This window comes from Centruroides vittatus, unplaced genomic scaffold (assembly GCF_030686945.1).
Source record: "Centruroides vittatus isolate TY-2023 unplaced genomic scaffold, ASM3068694v2 contig_1057, whole genome shotgun sequence".
NCBI classification, from domain to species: Eukaryota; Metazoa; Arthropoda; class Arachnida; order Scorpiones; family Buthidae; genus Centruroides; species Centruroides vittatus.
In genome coordinates this window covers 2,007,959-2,028,572 of record NW_027120684.1, presented here as the reverse complement: position 1 = coordinate 2,028,572, position 20,614 = coordinate 2,007,959, and the positions used below count along the sequence as shown (strand labels likewise).

The 20,614-nt window shown below is 29.7% G+C and overlaps 2 protein-coding genes across 2 annotated transcripts in view; one reads left to right on the top strand and one right to left on the bottom strand.

Moving 5' to 3' along the window:
- Positions 1-30: 30 nt before the first annotated feature.
- LOC136972706 (elongation factor 1-alpha 1) lies at positions 31-2,903 on the bottom strand. The gene is made up of 6 exons (XM_067267316.1): positions 2,787-2,903; positions 2,012-2,184; positions 1,761-1,940; positions 1,255-1,702; positions 792-1,184; positions 31-720 (listed from the first exon to the last, which is right to left on the bottom strand). Exons 2-6 carry the CDS (start codon positions 2,153-2,155, stop codon positions 497-499), a joined length of 1,389 nt encoding a protein of 462 aa, XP_067123417.1. The 5' UTR covers positions 2,156-2,184; positions 2,787-2,903; the 3' UTR covers positions 31-496.
- A 276-nt stretch (positions 2,904-3,179) lies between these two features.
- mRpS14 (mitochondrial ribosomal protein S14) overlaps positions 3,180-20,614 on the top strand; it is a 34,113-nt gene continuing 16,678 nt past the window's right edge. Inside the window, exon 1 of the mRNA XM_067267403.1 lies at positions 3,180-3,273. Coding sequence (XP_067123504.1) covers positions 3,199-3,273 — 75 coding nt within the window. The 5' untranslated portion in view covers positions 3,180-3,198. The remainder of the gene's footprint in view (positions 3,274-20,614) is intronic.

Sequence of the window (20,614 nt, the reverse complement as noted above, 5' to 3'; positions counted from 1 at the left end):
AAAAATTTCCCGACACGAAGTTAGCTAAAATTCCATTTAAACATGCCACTAAATATTATGGCCAATTTATTTTAAACCATGTTTTACAGAAGTTTTATTAGAATGCCTTGCACCCTCAGTACTTAAACACCTTAGTAAAAACTAAATATTGTAGCATTCGACAAAGAAACGCACTTTTACAGAAATTGACATGCTTGTGGCTTTTATTGTTTCAACAATATTACAAAATGGCACTCAACACCTTTCCTGCGGAATTCTTTCCTATGGCATTTGTGCCACAATAACCAAAAGTTCAAAAATAAGATTATCACACGGAACAAAGGAATAGACATCATACTTAATGGAAAATTTAGTTTTAGATGGCAATTTGCCTTAGTTGAATATTTTCTATTAAATTCTGTGCCAACAACAGCCACAAGGTCAAACTTATATGGTTACCAAGGTGCAGTTGGTACAAAAGGATCCAGCAGCCCTTTTGTAGCAGGATTTCTGCTAGTTATTTCTTCTTTTGAGCTTTCTCGGCAGCTTTGGTCACCTTGCCACCAGAGACGTCCTTGGTCTTCACTGCCTTGATTACTCCCACGGCTACTGTTTGCCTCATGTCACGGACAGCAAATCTTCCGAGAGGTGGAAATTCGGTAAATGTTTCCACGCACATTGGCTTGGTTGGAGCCAATTCGATAATAGCAGCATCGCCGGACTTTATGAATTTAGGATTATCTAAAAATCAAAATATGGTTTTTAGTATTCAAATAAAATTTAAAAATATCCAACTAAAAAAACTCCACTACCTTCTAATTTCTTTCCACTTCGGCGATCACATTTTTCCTTGATTTCCCTGAACTTGCAAGCAATGTGAGCAGTGTGACAATCCAACACTGGAGTGTACCCATTGGAAATTTGGCCAGGGTGGTTTAATACAATAACTTGGGCTGTAAATTCTTCAGTGCATTTGGGAGGGGTATCTTTGCTATCACCACAGACATAGCCACGTCTCAGTTCCTTGACAGCAACATTCTTCACGTTAAAGCCAACATTATCTCCAGGCACTGCTTCGCTGAGAGCTTCGTGATGCATTTCTACAGATTTTACTTCAGTGGTTAGGTTAACTGGTGCAAAAGTAACAACCATACCAGGTTTCAATACACCAGTTTCAACTCTGCCAACAGGTACTGTACCAATACCTGAAAGAAAAAAGAAAGTTAACAAAAAAAAGTCAACTAAAATTAGAACAGAATTAAAAAAGAAGAATACCTCCAATTTTGTATACATCTTGCAATGGAAGTCTAAGGGGTTTATCAAGAGGGCGAGTTGGTGGTTCCATAGCATCAAGAGCTTGGAGAAGGGTCTTGCCATCAAGCTTTGTATTTTTTCGTTCAAGGGTCCACCCTTTGTACCATGGCATATTAGTGCTGGGTTCAAGCATATTGTCACCATTCCATCCAGAAATAGGAACAAATGGAACTGTAGCAGGATTGTAACCTATTTTCTTAATGTATGCAGATACTTCCTTTTTAATTTCTTCAAAACGGGATTCACTGAAGGGAGGCTCAGTTGTATCCATCTTGTTAACACCAACTATCATTTGTTTCACACCCAAAGTATAGGCCAAAAGAGCATGCTCACGAGTTTGGCCATTTTTAGAAATACCAGCTTCAAATTCACCAGTACCAGCAGCAACAATGAGGACAGCACAGTCAGCCTAAGAAAATTTTAAATGTTTAAAAAATAAATAAAAAGAAATTAATCAAAATATTTACCTGAGATGTTCCAGTAATCATGTTTTTAATGAAATCACGATGGCCGGGAGCATCAATAACCGTGATGTAGTATTTTTGTGTTTCGAACTTCCACAAAGTAATATCAATGGTGATACCACGTTCACGTTCAGCTTTTAGTTTATCCAAAACCCAAGCATATTTAAAAGAACCTTTGCCCATCTACACAAAAAAATTCGATTAGATATCTTATATTTTTATAGAGTATTCTTACGGAAAAAAAAATTAAGTACCTCTTGGGCTTCTTTCTCGAATTTTTCAATTGTTCTTTTATCAATACCACCACATTTGTAGATGAGATGGCCGGTAGTAGTAGACTTACCAGAGTCTACGTGACCGATCACGACGATGTTAATATGAGTCTTTTCTTTACCCATGATAGTGGTTTAGTTAATCGTGGAAGAACCTGTAAATTCAAGTTTAAAGTTTATTCCCAAACGAGCCAACAACCCTCCAGATGTTTCACCACTTTTAATTAATAAATTTACTTCTGAAAATCGAAATTTTTTTAATTTCCTAAATTCACTTCAAACATTTAATATAGTTGAACAAATAAAACTAAATTTTAGTATTTAAAGCAAATTATTTCCGAATTAATCCAGAATTGTAGTCGTGGTTCAAAGATGGCGGCCAAGTGATTCGACATGTTGGGCGCCGCATGACAAAAGAATGTTTCTTTAAAATCAAGATCAAATACAAATATTTCCATTATTTTCCTAATATAGAATAATCTTAGGATTAAAAACTATATTTTCAAGTCACATCGTATACAATCGAGACAACTTATTAATATTTGATTTCACTTCGAGTATGAAAGACTCTACGCCATTTTCTCGCCCGGCGAAACCTACCTCACGATAATTTCTTGATTTCTTATTTAAATTAAAAATCTCTTCCAAAAATATTAACTAAATATAAAACTAAACTATTTATAGTTTTAATTTAAATCTAAAATAAATCATTAAACTGAAAAATTTTCAAAGATTGCAGTGGATTGAGTACACTTACCTTCTGACTTCTCAACGTTCGCTAAGCAAAAGAGGATCTGACGCCTCTGATCACGTGTCTTTATAAAGGTTACGGACAGTTGACGTCATCACTGCGGATTGCGCAAATTTTTAATCTTTAAAGAAATAGTTATAATTAATATTTCTAGATATAAATAATTTTAAAAATAATCTAAATTTTCTTTTATTAATTAAATTGTAATATTTTTAATATTTATTTAAATTTTGAGATTAACGAAGCAAAATTTTTAACTATTATGTCACTTAAATACTACATTCTACTTAAATAATTAAAGTTCTATCTACTAAAAAATTGTAAAATTTATTAATATAATAGTAAACGGATGAAATAACACTGATGAATTTATTATAATTTATTTTTTAATAGTAAGACCGCAGTTAAGACATGCAAAATGGCGGCGTTAGTACGTGCATGGTCGAAAAATGCAAAATATTATTTTAACGCTGTCTCTACTGCATTTTTGCAGGTAAATTATTATCGAAACCGTAATAAATTTTAAAAATTAAACATGATTTAAAATTTATTAATATAATTCAACATATATAATCGCCATTTGATACATGTTGAATATTTTCATCTTTTATAAGGACACAACCCAAATCTTTAGAAATTTAGAATCTTAAGAATACGCACACAATTTTATATAATTAATGCATAAATTTATAATATATTTGAAAAATTTTAACGTGTGTATTAATGAGCACATATGGTTTTTCACTCTTCGAGCATTAAATCTTAAAGGAAGTAATACCAATTAATTAATTCGATGCCATATGAGTCATTCATCTCGTACAATATACCACGTGGTATTTTAAAATATTTAAGTTACATTTTTATTAACACTTATGCTAAGTGATAGTTTTAGAACAAAGCACTAATTAGAAATTGTGTGATTCGAAAATATAACAAATTATAAAATTTATACTTTATTTTAGAAAATAATTTGTCAATTATAAAATATAGAATATTTTAGACTTCGTTCTTTCTAAAAATGACTAATCCATTTCATCTGTAAAATAAGATAAAACATTGATTTGTAGTTGAGCAACATACCTCAAACTTTCAACTCCAATGTTAAGATTAATTAGCAAATTATGATAAAATTTAATTTTCAAAAATAACTATAAATTTCATAATTTTAAGACATTATTTATCGTATATTTGAATTGATATATATTGAAGCATTGTTACAAAATTTTTAATAACATTTAACAAATTAGTTTAGCTGTAATCTTTAAAATATTACTTATATTGCAATTTTGATGTTATAAATGTAAAAATATTTTGATGAATAATCATAAAATATTACTACTACTAAAGAAATATACAATACGTTCTCAATTATTTTACTGTACTGAACTAAATACAACTGTTTTTTTTTTTTTTTAATTGTAATTTGTATATTTGATGATAGTAATTAGATGTCAATTATGTGTGAATATGATTTATAACCAAATGCATTTAAACACAACAGTGTTTGAATGGATCTGTTTGAATGTATGAGGCTGAATGAGGCTCAAAAATATTTGTTTAGTAAATAGTCTCTTCAATCCGAAAAAGAATTCCTTTGGTAGGCTATCTCACAGCTTGAAGAGACAATTATTTACTGAATAAATAATACAGCTACCATTAGAAAATTCATAAAAAATATTTATTGCTATTTTTTCAAGTCGATTTCTTAAGCAATAAAAAATGAATTATGCAAACATTTAGCACTGTTATATACAGAGTGTTCCACTTGAAAGTACCCAATTTGATTTGGTTATAAAAAAAATAACAATTAAAAATATAAGTTCACCAAAGACTTTATATGAGAGAGAGAGAGATACCAAATTTCAATGAAAAAATTACCACATCTCTGTGTGTGCTCCAACAGTCACAGTGGCAGCATAAAAATGGTAGGCAATTTCCTACTATGTAGCACAGGGATGAGCAACCTTTTTCTATGTAAGGGCCGCATTTAAAAACTTTTGAACTAATGTGGGCCGCATACACGAGAAAAGAGGGGGGATGTCGGTAAATCACAATTCTTTGTTCATATATAATTATAAATTAGCATAGGTATACTTAATTTAGCTTCTGAAACTGATGTAAATGTAATATATTTGGTTAAATATTAGTCACTGCTAGTTTCAAATTAGATTCAATGTGTCTGTTAGTCGGCTTCTTGTTTTAATTTTTACTAAATTTATTGAGGAAAAACAATTCACATACATAAGTTGTAGAAAATAATGTTTGAATTTTTTATGCATACTTCCTTAAGCTAGAAAATTAATATATTTATTCATATTTTATGTGACGCAGGCCGCGGGTTGCCCATCCCTGATGTAGCATATCCAGTCTCAATGGCAATGATGCATTCCTGAAGATCCTGAAGTTCTCTGACCAAAGTTGCATAAACCATATCTTATGGTTTATGTAACTTTGGTCAGAGACCTTCAGTGGTCTTTCTGCAGGGTTATGTGAATCTTTAACAGAAAGAAATCTAAAGGGCAATCTGGTATGCCCATCGAGATCTCCTGATCTTGGTGGGCATACTAGACTACAGCCTGCACTTTCTCCTGTGGCAAAGCCATGACTGGACAATAATGCTCACAATTCAATTTCTGTGTCATCTTGCGGTACAAAAGAAATTTCTATAAAACTTGTTGAGTTTTTCCCACCAGATGCCACTTGTTGCTTTTATATATCTTAAATCATTCATTTTTTATGGAAAATTAAAATTGGGTACTGTCAAGCAGTACATACTGTATTTATAAAATTTAAAATAAGTAGAATTGCAAATACATAAAGAGCTCCATACATTATATTCACTTAATGCTGAGCAAACATCTGGCCAATGCAGAATAGTTGGATAATATACTCATTACTATTAATTGGTATTTGTTGTTTCCCATTCCTTGTCAGTATATTATGCTGATTAAGGAATTATTTGTCAACCGGCAAATACCAAATATATGGAGCAGCCATAAGAATAAATTTAGTATCTAAAATAAAATCACAGCAGCTCTAGTTAAGACAACTCAAGTCAACTATTGTTAATAATTTTTGAAGCATTTAACTAATTGCAATGTTAAAAAACATTTTTTTGTGCATTTCAATAATCCATCTCAGAAAATAAACAAAAAGAGATTTTAGGGCAATGCTATTATTGATTATTCAAATAATCTTTCCTGTATGTTATATTCTCTAGACTTTTTCTAAATTAATTTTTAAGATAATTCATTGAGACTTTTTACTTAGACTTAGTAAATAATACTCTTTCTGATCTACTGAAAAGCAAGCAGAAATACAATGAATCTATTTTTGAAATGTGTAAAAAATTTTCTCTGAAAAGAAGAATATTGTCAGAGTAATCCCAGTAATAATGAAAAACTTTTTAAATCCTAAAGCTGGAACTATCTTTTAAACACAAAAATTTACATCTTCCTCTCAATTTCCAGCATTTGCTGTTTAAAAAATGAACGTTTTCAGCTATCTGAATGTAGCCAAAAACATTTTTTTAAACATGGAATGCTGGAAATTGAGAGGAAGATGTAAATTTTTGTGTTTAACAATCAAAAAGTTATGGGATAATTTTTTTCATTGTTTTCATAACTTCTTGAAAATTTTTTTATAACAATAATAATCTTAAAAAAACTGCAAAAGAGCAAGTAATTAATAGATTTGAAATGTATATATAACACTAATGATGACAACCATGTTCTTTTTAAATGACAATGGAAACTATTACATAACTTCCAGAAAATTATTGTGATAATGACCATTATTATATTAATTAAAAGTAGTCTAATAAATTCAGATACAGGCTTTTATAATGCCCAATAAACACACTCATTCATACTTTTATCAGACATGTAAACAAAAATTTTATTCAAGTCATGCATTAACTTGGCTTTAATTCTGATTCCAACTTTCCAAAATCTACAGGTTAGCTAGAAAGTTAGGAATCTGAAGCTAACTCAATAGTTTTGTGTGGTGAACAATAATTTCAACCTGACTTGAAATTAAGCTGTAAAATACTTAAATAAATAGAAATGCTTTTCGTGGAATGTAAAACCAAAGAAACATTTGTTTTTGTATGTTTTATATTATAAAAAAACATTTTAATTAAGCTATAACTCAAACACTAAATGCAGCAAAAATTTAATAACTAAAATGTTTTCAGTCATTTTTAACAATTAAATCAGAGCTGTCTTGCAAATATGAAGTCACATAGTAATAACCTTGGAACAACAAAAAAAATTTACTAATTAACTAATGTTTTCGGACATCTTTAACGTTCTTCTTCTTATAGAATACTAAATGGAATGCCAATTCAAATTTAACATATGAATGTTAAGATAATGTAATTTGAATGTATAGGACATTCCCAAATAGTGGACACCTCTACTTAATGGACATTTTTACAACCCTCAAACCCTTCAAATAGGACAGGGATGGCAAACCTTTTTGAGTCCGCATGCCATATTGTAAGCATACTTAGCTTTAAAGATGTTAATGCGTGCCAATGTCATAGACTTTGAATAATATTTAAAGAAATTAAATGAATACGCTTTAATTTGAATAAATGTAAAAAATCTGATTGAAAAAAAAGATGATCAGGAGATAAACAGAAAGGATGATTGAAAAAGACAGAAATCATATGATACATTATGTGCCAGATGATTTCTCTTACGTGCCACAGGTTTGCCATCCCTGAAATAGGACATCTATATTTACCTCTAAATAATAGATGCCATCATCTATAACCTACCTTACAAAAACACAGTGTTCCTTCTTCAATGTTCTGAAACAATTAATTACATACAAAATATTTTAAAACAAAAACAAAGAATCAGTTCAAATACTTTTTCAGAGGACAAATTTTGACTGAAGGTGTTGAATTAAGACTGGCTTAAAATAGGAATAGGGGAGGAGGGCAGGTTGTAAAAAACTGAACAATATTCTTAACCAGATTAGTGTTCTCTAACAGATGAAGTTGTCAATCACCATTTATCATCATACATATTAATGTTATTAAACTTCTGTCTTACTGTCAGAATTAAGCTTATGGTACCAAGAAACCATAAACTTTTCCAAAGTTATTCATTCATTCGACAAAAACTGTAATACAATAATATGAAAAAGAAACAGTTTTAAGGTTATGACACCAGCATTCATTTGGTTAAAGTTCAAAGATTGTGTTACGAATGCAATTTGTCGACCACTTTAAAGTGTATGAAGGTATTCAGTTTTCTTGCATTTATTATGTAATTTATGATCTTAACAGGTTTGTGGTGGCTAAAGTAATTTTGAAAAAAGCAAAAATGTACAAAAAATTACACCTACGTGATAACTACAAAGTAAACAAGTCACTATATTGATTTTTTATTAGTCACTTAGATCATTAATGATGATATAAATGCAAGAATACTACATACACTTCCCACTCAAGTGGCTAGCAAATTGCCTTCCTAACTTGACATTCAAACCCTCAATGTCTAAATTGACTGTCATTCACCCTTCTGTTTGTAATAACAATTTCATTTTTGATGAATTAATAATTAATCAATGTTTATGTTTCATTTAATTAATGTATCCTATATAATCTGTTTGCTATTAGGAATTCAATTAAAATGTGACTTTTACAGCTGAAAAGTTAAATAATATACTGTATATATTTTTAATTATGTATGCAACATATACTTTTTAGTATTTTCACGTTCCTAATGTAAATTTAATGTTTTTGTAATCTTGTATTCTTCACTATATGATGACTGGCATTAAAGTACTGTACAGTATGACTGTCAGCATGTACTATACCTCTTCAATGAGCTTCCAAAAGTGATACTGTAAACACTGCTACTGGCATTCTGTTATTCTATCTCATTGATTTAATTAATAATAGTAGTAATAATATAGCCCAATATAATTTGGCTACTGTGTGGCTGAAATTTTGTCCACAATATTGATATACAGTACTGGACGAGTCAATATTACTATATATAAATCCCCTTATATTCACCATAATAGATCTGCTGGAATGAAATAAAAATACATTAATTTGGCATCTGGGCAAAGAGAAACATCTGCAGATATTTTTTCCAGTTGTTATCAAGATCCATTCTAACCTGATTCTATTGTATAATTAGGTAATGGTATTTTTGATATAACAATTAATCACAATGAAATGGACTTTTATTATAATGGAGCAATATATTTGGTTTTGTGGTGATCCATTATATCAAGCTTTTACTGTACATTCTTTTTTTTAGACATATGTATGTATAAAATAACAAAACGTTGATACTATCAGTGGAAAAGTTTTTTGTCAACAATTCATTGCTTCTTGCTCAATAATGTTTTAAATGTAGTCAACTACCTTGAAAGCATCCTGTTTTATGAGCGATGTAGTTTTTAGAAAGCTTTTACAGTTTTTTTGGCTTCCCTACATGTAGAAAGAGCAGAATTTTTGTCCTTGACAGGATTTGTTTATTCCTTAGCTTCAATGCTTGTTTCTTGCACTTCTTTCAACAATGGTGTTGTTTTCAGATAAGTTGTCTACAGACAGCAATCTCATTGACAAAATCTTTGAATGATATTTTTCATCACTCATTGTGTAATGATAGCACAGTTGTCTTTAGTATAATTGATAGATTCTGATGGAAATTCCAATTTATTTGAAACATTGACAAATTGTTGATCAAAACTTTTGTAAAGCAATTCACAATGGTGCTTAGAAATCATTCATTCCAAGTTTTGTTAATAATTTACATTGTATCTGGCAAGTTCACTCCAGATACACATGATCCATCTTCAGTAACATGCAATATCTTTTATAATAAGTGATTATAATTTAAAGTTTTGAATGATTCCCTGATCTAGAAGTTGTATTTGAAATTGAAGTAAAAATTTAACTGTTCTCACTTTCAGAAGAGGACTCATTGAATGCACTCTGTAGCTGTCAATAAAATGAATAATTTTTCTGGTATGGCAATCATGAGGGTATCTAATTTTTTCAGTCAATTAAAGAAAAGCTTTTATATCCATGCTTTCTCATTTGCTGTTAGATAAAGTCTTATGGAAACACCAAGGTTTAAAGATTTTACCATTGATAACTGTAGCAGTTTTTCATTATCCATTATAGCCATTTCCACAAGAAGAGGTAAAAGTTACTTGCTTCTTTTGCCTTTGAACATCATTGTTTTATCTAACAAATATGTTGAAAATGTCACCTAAGCATAGTTCTGTACAATTTCTGGTAGATTTTTCAAATTGTGCAATAGTTCATTATAGCTTGATGGGCCCAGGCAAATTTGTATTAGGGGTACAGTGTCAACTTCAGACATTTTTCTTCAGGAGAATTTTTTGAATAGGAATCTTTTGTCATCCTCTTGACTTCAACAGTGCCCATGCAAAAAAAAATTAGGAACAATTTTAGATAAAATTTCATTAAAAACAAAACAAAATCAGATATATGACATTTATGAACAATTAAACACGATCCCCAAGAAACATTTGTAAACAACAAGCAATTATTTATTGTGATATTGTCACAGTGCTGGGCTGTAAATGCTCTTTACCTCAAATTAGTACTTACTTTTCCTTTAACAATAGAGTTGTGCTGGTCATCTATTGACTGTTTTCAGGGGAAAAGTTTTGAATTGAAATAACATGACTTCAGGTTTGTATCAGAAGTTCATATATAGTTAATTGTGATCTCCTGCCCCTAAAGTTTCTGTATCTGGTCTTGTCTTTTGTCTGTCTAACTCTGTTCTTGAGATTAAGGAAAAACACAGACAATGGTAGGAATGTATAGGTTACAATTTTTTCAAATTGCAGTCCGATGAAAATAACATTTAAAATCTCAGATATTTAAAAATATTGATTTTTATTCCTTTCCAAAACAAATACAGTTTTAATAAATGATCTTGAGTAAATTTTGTTTTTACATTGTCTACGTAGACCTTGTTTATAAGTAGGATTTATTATACTGGTGTAGCCTTAGTCAAAAATAAAGATACTTTTATCAACCCAGAATAAATGGAGTATATTTCTATAACCTTAAAACAGTGTATCAATAAATATCTAAAAGACATTGAATTGTCATGTTCATAATGTCATTAGCAGCAGCATTTCAAAACTTCAAAATATGGATTGAAATCAAAGACAGATCAAGAAATCATACACCTTAGAAAGGCCATTTTTAATTCATGTAATGAAATAAACAATGTATAAAAGTTTCACTTTAATAATTGCTTAAAATAAATTATGTACACTTAAACAAAAACAAATGTGACAAAATTGAAAAGTAATGAAAAAATATATTGTTTGAAAGAAATAATGAAGTTCATGCTATCAATAAAAATTCTTGGGGACAATCACCTTTATCACTCCCCCTTTAAATCTGTCTCCAAGACTAAAAATAATCAAGGAAGTTAAAAGCTGGAATGTGCAAAAATATGTCATTATGTGTGAAATTTACAAACAAAAAAAATAAAAAGTTAATATTTTAACACAAAGAACAGTGAATCTGATAATATAGTCTTAAAAATTTTACTGTTATATAGAAATAATTAATAAACAAATTTTAACACATCATTAAAACAGAACATTAAAAATAATGAGAAACAGCATATAAAAAATCAGTATTTACATTATAATTTAATGTGTGTTCAAGTTTTGAATAAATTTAAGTTTAAATTTTATATATATCTAATTATTCTGTTACTATAGTACAGACATGGGCAAATGCGGCTCTTGCTGAAAGTGTTAATTTCTGTTTATAATTTTGTGAAAATATGTTTATTAAAAAAATTCAATATTTGTTTTATATTATATTTATATTATATAATAAAATTGCACGCCTTACCATACTATCCGCCATGACAGTGCAGAACTGCGGCTCCCATGCATTTTGCAAAACCTACATTTCGGCTTCCACTGAACTCTTGCTTGCCCACCCCTGCTGTAGTTAGGGATTGTAAATTTACCGAATTTTTCATTTACCAGTAATTCGGTAAATGAAAATTAAAATATTGGTTTACCGGTAAATTTTTTCCTGAAAAATAAAATTAAGGCGATAAAAAATATAAGTCATTTTGATTTCCATTTCACATTTTTTATTTCAAAGATATAGAATATAAAAATTATAAAAATTAAAGTGTTATTCTAAACAAACTATAGTAATAACTTTTAGAAACAGAAATAAAATAATACAGAAAAATAAAAATACAACAGAAATAATATATAGTACCTAATACCATTTTATTGATTACCATTTTTTTAAAAATAACTTCTCAAGAAACTTAAATTATTTAAAGTCTTATCTCCTAATTTTGATCTAATTTTTGTACAAAATAATCTAGATCCCGAGAATACCCTTTCTGATTCAACACCTGTTGGACAAATGGTCATTAAATAATCAAATACTATTTGAATATACTTCCCCCATACTTTTTCTTGGCGGAAGTACTCTAATTCTTTTTTTACTATTTGTTTCCAATCTTTCATGTTTTTTGCTTGTGTAACTGACTCTTCTTGACATTCTGTTTTTTGTTTGATAAGGTCATAGAGTTTCTGCTTCATTGATAATTCTACATTAGGTGTATAAGTATCAATATTTTCGTTATCTGACTTTGAATTGGAATCCAAATCAGGATCATTTAAGTGCCTCTGACTAGTATCAACAATAATCGAAAGTATTTCATTTCAACAATGCTTTTGATTATTGTTGTTTTACTGTTTATATTAAAAATGTCATAATTTTCTTGACCCAACAAAACCGAATTAGGATCTGTGAAATAGTGTAATATGTCTGAATAAACAATCCTTCTCTCCTTTATGCTATATATTTATGCTTTTTTCAGTTCAACGCTTAAAAATGTATTTTGGTTGGTTAATTCATCCAACATAAATTTCAAAGTAACATCGGCTACATATAAATTAGTCTTTTCATTGCAGAGTGTTTCAACGGCTAACTTAATGGGTTGCAGGCTTGAGATTATATTTGTAGTAATTTTATTTCTCTGTCATTGAAATCTAAGTCCAGTTTCAAATCTATTAGACTTTTTCAGAGAGCATCTTTAAGTAATAAAAATCTTTCCAGCATGTTTAGTAAGCTATTCCACCTGGTTCTACAATCTAAAATTAAAGAAAGTTCTTTTCCAATAATTTCTTTGACATATTTTTCTAGTAATGTATTTTTGGTTGGCGATTTTCTGAAAAGTCTTACTATCTGCCATATTTTTGTAATTAAAGAATTTAATTCTGCATTTTGTAGAGTAAGTTTTGGTAGAGCCAGTAGTTTCTTGGTTTATTTCAAAATTATCATATTCAATGTCCGAATTATCAGAATTAGAATCAGAATCTGTAGTAAGTAGTAAATTAGCATTATATTCATCATCATCCTGTATGTCTGATGTGCTTATATTGTAAAGAACAGCACAGTAGATACATTATGGCCCTGGCGACGTACGTGTCGGAAGAGGAGATAACGGCGAACCTGAATGCGGCAAAAATCATTATACCCAGCTATAACCCACAGCAATTGAAATGGCTAGAAGCCATGGAGATATTATGCAGGATTACGTAGTACGTGCGTTAATCATAAGGAAGAAATGATCCTATCCAGTGCATGGCAGGTTTTGCTAGAAAACAGCGTTTAAAGGGAGGCGCATGGAGCATGCACAATACAAATATCCAGCTTTTGCACGTGATAATATTCAGAAAAGAAATTCAAATCAAATGTTTATTTGAACATTAACAGCCTATACGACGAAGCCTGAAGAAGAGCCCATGAGGGGCTGTGAAAACGTTTGCAATTCTAAAAATAGATCGACTCCTGTTAAAAGGTTAGAATAATTTATTTAAGCTTAAGTGGATTTTCTGCAAACAGAATGTGAAGCTAGAGAACTAGAGCAATGTTTTTAAACCTATTTTATTTCACGACACACTTGAACCTGTAATTAAATTTCCTCTGTACAAATTTCTGCAGAAAAATCATATGATTTAAAGTTGTGTTTGTAAACATTCTTTCTCCATATTACTTGTCACTTAACTCAATTCTTTTTGCCTTATTTTTTATGAATTAAATAGAATAGTATTGTTATTCCTTAAAATAGCAGCAGGTTACAACAATAGTTACATAAATTAATAATTTTCATTTACATAAGAAAGGCAATTAACATTAAGTCTTAATTTGCATTTAAATATGGCATGATAATTGCCTTTACAAACTTGCCCAATGTTTTACTATTTCTAAGTTAAAATAATTTGAATTAAATATGGACAATTATAGACACATTTTTGATTTAAAGAAAATTTCATTTTAAATGAAATAACTTAGTGTTATGAATATTTTACTTCAATAGAATAGTGTCATTTTTTTCCCAAATTAAGATTATTTATAACTGAAGTGTTAGAAGACTTATACCTCAATCATACTGTCACATATGTTAATGCTTACCAACATTAGACTAATAATTAATGCTAATTGAATAGCTGATTACATTATTACTAGTTAAGAATGATTAAAACAGGAATAACTTTAATAAAAAGAATGTTGAATTACAAAATGACTACCTAAGTTTTAAATATTTTGTTTAAAATAAAAGGTCATGTGAAATTAAAGCTATATGTATTAATCAGAAATTCTCAATCTTAAACAGTTTTAAGGGAAAAAAGTTAACCAATTTTAAGTTATGCTGGATATATATGTTCTGGTATAAAAATGCTTGTAAGATCAAGTGGTACAGTGGTAGAACCAATTTGATTGTCATCGTGGAAAAATATGTTATGTAGAGTTCTGTAGATCACTTTGTTCAACTGATAATGGCCAATCACATTCTTTGTTGTGTCAAGAGATATTAAAATTGTTAAGCTTTGCACATGATGTACATTGGAAGAAAACCCTGCTAATAATTTGTTGATCTCAGCAGCAGTCCATAATTTTTTATGTGACTTAAAAGAACTTGTAGATTTAAAGAAGATATTAATTATCTTTTGGTTCGTCTGTTGTTACCCATGTTTTCATGGCTTCTGATTTTAAGATAATGACCTTAAAATCAAAGTCTGTATTGAATAAACAAACAATTAAAGGTAACTGGTGTAATATTTTAAACATTGGCTGCATTCAGCAGACTCAACTGTTCTGGAACATTTCAGTATTTTTTTTCTGCTGAATACCTTATATAATAGTGGTACTTTTAAACATGTTGAGTGTTTTGACATCACTGTTAGTACCTGAATTCATTTATGGTATCTTCGGGTACCTATAACTGATCAAAGATATCAGTCTCCACATAGCAGGTGAAGTAAATGTATGCTACTTATGTTTATGAAGGCATGTATTACAATATTAATCCAAAAATATTTATTAGCATCTAAAAAGTAATGTATGCAAAACAAAACTTAAAACCTGTAAACTAAATTCATTTTTAAGTTTGTGGAAACAAGCAGAAGCTATTGATCACTAATATCACTCACATCAACTCATAATTCATCATTCAGCAGATTTATATTGATTACCACTCTCTGTTTAGTCTGCTGAATGCAGCTATTGAAAGTCATAAAATTTTAGTAATCATGCTCCTCCAGAATTATCCTATAATCTGGTTAATTGGAATTTTATCAATATTAATTTTGGTCATACAATCAAAGTCAAATACAGTAGAAGTTTTTGAAAGGACTCTTCTTAAGTGGGAAAATCTCCTATGCATGAATTTTAAAAAATAATTTTTTATCTGTATGATCAATTTTATTTCAATATCAAGGTAATATAACATAGCATAGTGTAACATGGTAGAATAGTAAGATGCACTGACTACAGCAGGGATGAAGTGACTTGAGTCAATAGTTAATGCTTGGTACTGGATAGGGAGTATGGTCAAAACAATATGATCCCAGCTAATTTAGTGGCCACTTCAAGAGTATAATATACAATATGGTGAACATCTAGAGTTACTTTACTATTTTTATAAGTGGAAGTTATGGTGAGGAAAAAAGATTACAATTTATCTCCAACATAAACGTTTTAAGAGGGTAAAATGTTATTGATGGTACTAATATTTTGGAATTTCTTAAACAGGAAAACTTGCCAAGGAGGAAATTTTAACACCCATTTTATGGTGTAAATGCCAAGACCAGAGAAATTGGACTTCTTAAGTTGGAACTTTTTAAACAGGTTCTGCTGTATATAATATTGAACCATGGTCTTGAACATGTTTTAACTAATAAGAAATTGTTTAAACTAAAATTGGATATAAAAGTTAAAGGAATGACAGATTATATTGTTTATTTCTGAGTGCCCTTCATTATGTTAGATAAAAATTCAATATTGTGAAACTTACTATTTAGATCAAAAAGCTTCATGTAAGAAGACTGAATGTATTCATTGATGATGATGATTATTAGAATTTTTTCTTTATCCTTTGTGTATATATTAATATATGAAGGAGGGTTTGATGTTTATATTATCATATTTAATTTTTATGTTAATTTTATGGTATTTAACAATCACACTACACCTTAAACACTTTTCCAGCACTAGTTTAATCAAAACAAACATTTTTTGTTTTGATTAAACTATATGGAAATATTAAAATAAATAAATAAGTAAATTATTTTAATGTTTTAATTTTAAAAATATGTAAATTATTTGTTTGTAGAACTTTTAAAACATGTAAATCTTTTGTTTTTCAAATTTGGTAAATTTAAAAATAGCAGTTATAATTCTACTATTAGAACTCGGTTCTTTTCTTTAGTCAGTATTTTAATACATTTTTAACCTGAGGCAAACCTCTGAATGGGGTCAAAAATGTTTGTTTTGATTAAACTAGTTCTAGAAAAGTGTGTAAGGTATAGTGTGATTGGTATATTTGTTTCCAATTTTTCTACAAGTGTTTTATAGTATTGTGTTTTGATTAAACATTCATGTTACTTTGAAATTATATTAATTCTACAACATGTGATGTTAATGTTCTCAAACATCTGTATACAAACTGATGGTGACTAATAATCTGTAGCTGAAAACTAAAGTTATAAAAAAAAAAATTAGCCTGATGAAGGTCTATGAATATAGTTGAAAACATTCATTATTTAAGAATTTGTGCTGGAATTTATGGCTGTTTGTTTTTCTCTATCTGAAAAGATTTCTTTATTAAAAAGTGATGGAACACACATCAGAAACAATATACGTAATATAAGAAGATATACTATTTCTCCAACAATGGCTTTAATTTTTACATGTCTGAAAACATTAGCACATGAAAAATTAAATCCATTTTTGAAAAGCAAGGTGTTTTATTATATTAAAAAGTGATATTACATTTTAAAGGTTTATATATTTATTTTTGCTATTTATCCAATTACATATGTTTTATGGATGTACAGTGTACCTATAAGCTTTTAACCGATGTGCGTCTCAGAACAAATATAAAATAAAATAAAAGTCCATTACAAACGTTTTCGAACTGTTGCGGTTCTTCAGGTAACTTGAACTTCCTAATCAAATGCACTTCAATTCAAAGTTGTTTCATAACAACTTTGAATTGAAGAAGAACTGCAATGGTTTGAAAACATTTGTAATAGACTTTTATTTTATTTTATATTTTGTTCCGAGACGCACACCGGTTAAAGACTTATAGGTATGTCCATTTTAGATTACTCCGGTGTAGTAATACTTCTATTTTTACATATGTTTTATCTAGAAGATTCAAATTGTACTATATAAACTTAACATCTTTCACATTGTTCTAATTGTTTTAATTTTAAATATTGTTCCATAATGGCTGTATTACTAAACATGTTGATATTACAATCAATGAAAGTATCTGAACTTAAACATGTTTGAAATTGTCTTCTTTTCTGATTTAATAGCAAGGTTGAGGCCGAAGTTTTAAATGCGAAAACATGTACGTCAGATGTTCAGTGCCACTTTCCTGTAAGCCTAGAAGTTTGACAATGGTGTTTGGAATGTCAAGCATGATTCTACTGACTTTCCAAACACCATTGTCAAACTTCTAGGCTTACAGGAAAGTGTTGCTGAATATCCAACGTACACGTTTTTGTGTTTAAAACTTGGCCTCAACCTTGCTAATATCTAAAAAATGGGTTATAGAATATTAGAATATGTGATTATGGTAATAGTACAGTATTCACTAGGGTTTCTCATTTCCCAGTTCTTTTGCTTGTCCCAGGATTTCAGAAAAAAGTGAACTGTTTTCCGGGATCCTGGGATTTAATTATTTTTAAAATATAAAAAATATTTTGAAATTGAATGATATAATTATTTTTCATTTTTAAAAGTAATTTAATATGTTATGCAACCTCCAAAATCATAATATTAATAATGCTCTGTAAAATATATATTAAAATTACCTTTGAATTACATAGAAATTTTCACAAATAGAAAAAATTTATTAAAGTTTGTTGGAAACTGCTTACAAGAAAAAAAACAAAGTCTTTGAATTGAGTTGAAAATTTAAAGAAAAAATGAATTTAGATCAAATGTCTAACTTAGAAGGTAATTCTTGTTTTTTAAATAAAACATAATACAAAATATTGTAAATTTTTATAAGATTTTGAAAACCAAAAATGGTCAATACTCTGATCACTCAATCTGGTATTATTTTAATAATGAAAAGTCCTGCTACTGTGATTGCCCTTTCCAATTCACTTGATGTGGGTGGAGTCGTGTTTAATGCATTTAAGAGAAGACAAATGTTATGTGTTTTTTCACCCATAGCCTGGAAGATTTCTAGTTCATTTTTGAGATGCGTTGCAGTACTTCCTTTGCTCTCAAGTATTCTTGATTTGTCTACCCGTCTGCTTTAATAGCAGTTTTGAGCTTATAGCCTTGAGCTTATAGTGTAATAATAATAGCAAGTACTAAGACTCTTTTTTGTGGGACAGAAAACCTCACCCTTGCAGATATCTGGTACTGACTTTTATCATGGTTTGATGTTCTGACTTTAAACTGCATTTATGCATTAGTTCTTCAGCTCATTTTTGGTGCGAGTACAATGTATTTACTGTATATGTTGTGTAACCTTATACTATGTATGTATATATATATAAAATATGTTTTCTTGAGCATCTATGGGCGAGAAGACAATGATCAAAGTTTCATACAGAGAAAGTAACTAATTCAGTCAATGATTAAAAAAATCACTGAAATAGAAATAACTAGTTAAGTAATGCTGTATCAATGTATAGTTGGAGCGAGGCTGCTCACACCTTCATTTTCTAGGTTATGAGGGAAAAAAGAGAGAAAGAATCATTCATTCTCAACAATATATCTGATTTAAAGGTACAAATATAAGTCCAGAATAAGCCATTAATTAATTGCTATGCCAACGTCTCATGAAATTCTGTCTATCACTATGGGCCTTGGACTTAAAGATTGACTCGTAGTGATCTCTATTATAACTGTTTAAAAATACTATGTCAGTTATTTTTTTCACTCGACTGAATGCAATTTAGGCAAGACCGATAGCTATCTCTTTTTTACCTATATCTATTTTGATTTTTGGAAGAGTTAATTCCTGTGATTTATGTATAATCATTGAGTATGCTAAGGTAAGGGCAAACTGTCTATGAGATTGCAATATACTGCTATTGATTGAAGTGTGTGTTATGGGGATTATTGGAAACAGATTACGATAGATGAAAGATTACTATAGATGAAATGATAGTTATCGAATTCCACTAAAATAAACAGAGGAAGAGCTGGAGGGCGAGCATTAGGAGCATATATAATGTAATGTATAGTTCCTAGTGAACCATTGACGAGACCTCCTTGCACCCATAAGTTGATTCTGGCATTAACTGAGAGATTCAAATACTTGGAGAAACCAAGAGCTGAGTCATCTTTGGACAAAGGCAGGGCAGGGCATATCTGGAGTGTTTTTAGATGCTATATAAGCAACAGGGCACCCAGTTAATTGCAAGTAGTCTTCATTGCTTTGTTTAACTTGCTCGTTTGTTGGATATAGTTCTACTGCCGTTTGGAACTGATCAAGTTCCAAACGCTGGATAAATAGGCTCAATAAATAGATGCTGCCACTTAGGATGTGGCCTTAGTCAACTCATTTTGATCTCCGATACTGAAGAAAAATGCAACCTTTGTTTTGACCCCCATCTCCAGTTCTACAAAAATGGATCATTTTTGAGAGTTAAACTTTTAATGAGTTCATCCTTGAGTGATAATGAGTCATCCTAGAAAATTTCATCAAGATCGAACTATTCATTCTAGAGTTATGATGTTGACAAGGGATGCATAAAGTCAAGTGTTAGTCGTTGCTCAGCTTCACCTTACTCCAACATTAAACTTTATTGTCATGCCATTTTCTTTCTACTCTTTCGAACAAAAGGGAACCTTTCACATTACCGAATGACAATGCTAGCGACATCAAAAAAGCAAGAAATGTCATAATCTGAAGTCGTCACATTTGCTCTCTTGCTAACATATCTCTCCAGAAATTTTACCCACTCACATCTACTTGATGATGAAACATTTCAAAACTTTGTCCAGACTGTACTTTTTCTTTTAGTATGCCATGCTACCATACTTCATATATTTTTTTCACTTCCTAAATAATTATAACAGTCAAATGATTTGTAATTTTTAATGCTTTCCTTTATATCGAGCTTTAGCCTCATCATCCAAAGTAAAATAATAACAACTCATAATTATTTATAACTGTTTTGATTTTTAAAATATTAAGAGAATTTCAATGTGTTAAATGAACAAGGTACAAACATAACAGAACCATGCATGCACACAGATAACCAAAAGTGATAGAGGCTCAACTGCTCTCATGACA